The 3,695-nt window shown below is 34.5% G+C and overlaps 1 protein-coding gene across 1 annotated transcript; it reads right to left on the reverse strand.

The window, feature by feature from the left end:
• Nucleotides 1–649: 649 nt before the first annotated feature.
• Nucleotides 650–2,933, reverse strand: LOC121119829 (uncharacterized). The gene is made up of 2 exons (XM_071893211.1): nucleotides 2,844–2,933; nucleotides 650–2,779 (listed from the first exon to the last, which is right to left on the reverse strand). The coding sequence occupies exons 1-2, from the start codon at nucleotides 2,931–2,933 to the stop codon at nucleotides 650–652; spliced, it is 2,220 nt and encodes a 739-aa protein (XP_071749312.1).
• Between the last annotated feature and the right edge of the window lie 762 nt (nucleotides 2,934–3,695).

The raw sequence follows: 3,695 nt of genomic DNA on the forward strand, positions 1-3,695 counted from the left end.
TTGAACAATTATAATAGATACGTCATTTACATTTTTTATAATTTTTTGACTATTCTATTCATTTTGAACTCAAAAAATATCTATCAAAATACTAAAAAAACTTTATTGATATAAGATATCGAGAAAAGATAAATTTTTATTTTGGAATAATTTTAACCATGATTTTTGGATTGCAACAAAATATGCCAGAGTAAAAACTTTTCACATACCATTGTAGACCTCAATCCTCAAATTTAAAAAAAAGAAGAATCCAAAAAATCAAAAGGAAAACAAAGGAACGACTTTAAAGCACAAAAATTAATTAAATTCGCTGAAACTCAATTAAAAATTGCTAAGTATACGAATTTATCCCAAGCAAGATAAATAAATCATTGCAGTTATTTAGATTTAATTTCTTAGGAACATACAAATAAGTATTGGCGATAGAGTGTAGATTCAAAGAACTAAGAAGCATTTTTATAAATAGTGATGGAGTATTAAAAAGATAACGACGTTTTAAAATGATAAAATATAGTAGTGTATTTGGACTTTTATAGTTCAACGATCAAAAAGAACAATTTAACAATGAAAAAATCAACAACTTTGAATAAATAGGTTATAAATTAATTAGTAACTTCAGTTTGTAGGAACGTCCAGCAAAAAAACAAATTTAAACCACTCCATATGTTTGGAGTACTTCATTACTGAATTGAGTATTCCTATTTCCTGAGGAGGTTGGTTGTGAGCTTGAACTCAGTGATCCTTGATTTGAATCAAAGGAGATGCCTCCAAATTGTCCTCCTTCGGAAACACCGGATCCCTGACCACTTGATGTAAAAGTGTTAGATCCTGATGAAGATGATCCAAATGTGTTGGAAGAAGATCCTTTGCCAGAAGAAAAGGAGTCAGATCCAAAACTTGAAGAAGTTGATTGTTTTCCACTCGAGAAAGAATTTTCTGAGGATGATTCTTGGCTGGAAGAAAATGAGTTGGATACAGATGAGGATGATCCAAATGAGTTGGAGGAAGATGATTCTTGGCTGCTGGAATAAACATTTCCTGCTCCTACGGCTTGTTGACTACCACCAGATAATCCTGATCCTTGGCCGGAAGGAAATGAGTCAGATCCAAAGCTTGAAGAAGAGGATTGTTTTCCACTGGAGAAGGAGTTTCCAGTTCCTTGAGATGATTGACTACCACTTGAGAAGGAGTTTCCAGTTCCTTGAGATGATTGACTACCACTTGAGAATCCTGATCCTTGGCCTGAGGAAAATAAATTAGATCCTGATGATGATGATCCAAAAGAGTTTCCAGCTCCTGAGGATTGTTGATTTCCGGTTGAGAATACTGAGCCTTGACCGGATGACTGTTGTCCACTCAAGAATAAATTTTCAGTTCCTGTGGATTGTTGACTTCCACTGGAAAATCCAGACCCTAGACCTGACGAAGATGATTGTTGTCCATTTGAGAAAGAACTCCCGGATCCTGCGGATTGTTGACTTCCACTGGAAAATCCTGACCCTAGACCTGACGAAGATGATTGTTGTCCATTTGAGAAAGAATTACCGGATCCTGTGGATTTTTGACTTCCACTGGAAAATCCAGACCCTAGAGCTGACGAAGATGATTGTTGTCCACTGGAGAAAGAATTACCAGATCCTGTGGATTGTTGACTTCCACTAGAAAATCCAGATCCGGTACCAGACGAGAATGAGTCAGATCCAAAGCTTGAAGACGATGATTTTTGTCCACTAGAAAATGAGTTTCCAGTTGATATTTTACTATCACTAGAGAATCCTGACCCTTGACCAGAAGAAAATGAGTTGGATGCTTGATCTGTAGAGATAGAGTTTCCTGATCCAAAGTTTTGTTTGTTATTTCCAGAGAAGGAAGAGTCGGAATTTACAACTGATGCTCTATTTTGTGAAGCAGATGAAGAAAGGGATTGTTGATTAAAGTTTCTTGGATCAATGCCGAAACCATTATCACCGGATGGGAAAGTAATAGGAGCCCCAATTGCATTGTTTTCATCATATGTCTCCCCAGGAGCTGCAGGAGTATCATCTAAACACCATTTGGTTCTGAGAGGTTTGTCAACCAATTTTGGGGATGTAAATTTCAAATTACACGTTTCCTTTGGAATAGTTGTACATTCATGAGTAGGTTTGAGTCTAGGAACTAATTTTGTTGCCAATCTGCATGTTTTTTGTGGGTTAAGATCACAAACTTCTTCAGGGATATCAACAACAGATGTAAGTATTTTATCGTGGCACTCTTCGGGACCTTGCTCTGTAACACATCCTGCTCCACAAATTTCAATGGGTAGTTTTTCACAGCTTGTGTCTCCAACAAATTTACCAGGTTGTTTTTCAACATATTTCGTGGTACAAGAAGATTCATAGACTGTGCGACACTCTTCCTTTCCTTGCCCATTACACACTTTTTCAAGAGGCTTGTAACATTTCTTGACAGTTTCATTAAAGGCCTGCTTTTTGAATGTAATTTGACAAGATTTCTCAAAGTTTTCTTTGCAGACCTCTTCTTGTGAAGGAGTAAATTGTGTTACATATGTGTAATGACACTTCTCGACGCTCTTATGAGTACATTCAAGGAGAGGATCCTTTTGAATACTTGACACGGTTTCTTGTTTTTCAACACAGCATAATCCAGTATCTGGATCAGTAACACATCCACTGAAGTCAACTCCAGCCTCAGCCTGGCGACTTATTCTTCTTAGAGATGGAGCTCCAAACTCCTGGCATTTTGTTAAACCAAGGAGTGTCAAACCAACGATCAAAATCTAAAATTGGAAAAATAAAATTAACATTTTACTAAAAGTAACTAAGGCATCTCCTATTTTCAACCTTCATGGTAATATTATCTTTAGAGATTAGGTATGTGTTGCTGTTCTTTGAAAATAGGAACCTTAAAGTAAACTGTTGGTCAAAAAGCATGTTCTTTCGTATTTATACAAATTTGTTGTAACGAAAACAAGATATTTTCAAAGCGTATTTTGCGTATCAGCTTTACGCGTCAAGATGGCAGTTATGTATTACTACTCTTGTGTGTATATACCTACATACGTTCTAAAGACGCATTCTATGATAAGGAAATAATTTATTATTTAGATTTAAAAAAAATTTAAGATAATGTATGGGATGCTTGTACTTTTGTAAGGATATATAATCTGTTATCAGAGAAACTGCTCATTATTCTTTAATAAAGTATAGTTTCTAAATGGTAGAAATAACCATTTTAGGAAAGGATTAGAACAACAGTTGACTTTTTAAAGTTCACATGTAATTTTCAAGTCAAATTGATTAAATACTTTTGTATTGAATAAAGCAACCTAACAAAACATTCATGTTTTCAAGATGGGGCAGAGATCCTTCGTCTGGTAATCAGTTTATCAAGTAACCCATTTTTAATCTTTATTGAATTAAAAAAAGTTGATAACATTTTATTGTCCGATTATAAGCCTTTAAAGAACTAGGAAATTACAAATGATTTTATTCTTTTTAATATATATTTAGTATAAGGGCAAACAAAGATCAAAGACAACACCTCTTAGAGCAGCTACAAATAATTTTAATTAATCATTCATTTGAGAACGAATAGTAATTAGAGAGAAATTGGCTTAGTATGCATTAAATGGTATTTGTTCTATGTAATGTTTCCTGGTTTCTTGAGATACTGGGATTTGGTTAATTTTTTAA

The sequence above is a fragment of the Lepeophtheirus salmonis genome, chromosome 1 (assembly GCF_016086655.4).
Source record: "Lepeophtheirus salmonis chromosome 1, UVic_Lsal_1.4, whole genome shotgun sequence".
In the NCBI taxonomy this organism is placed as follows: domain Eukaryota; kingdom Metazoa; phylum Arthropoda; class Copepoda; order Siphonostomatoida; family Caligidae; genus Lepeophtheirus; species Lepeophtheirus salmonis.

Excerpts from the sequence above, each read along its gene's own strand:
- LOC121119829 (XM_071893211.1), bottom strand. The coding sequence starts at position 2,933 with ATGCTTTTTGACCAACAGTTTACTTTAAGGTTCCTATTTTCAAAGAAC. Across the intron at positions 2,780-2,843 it reads AAGATAATATTACCATGAAG|ATTTTGATCGTTGGTTTGAC; the intron begins GTTGAAAATAGG and ends TTCCAATTTTAG.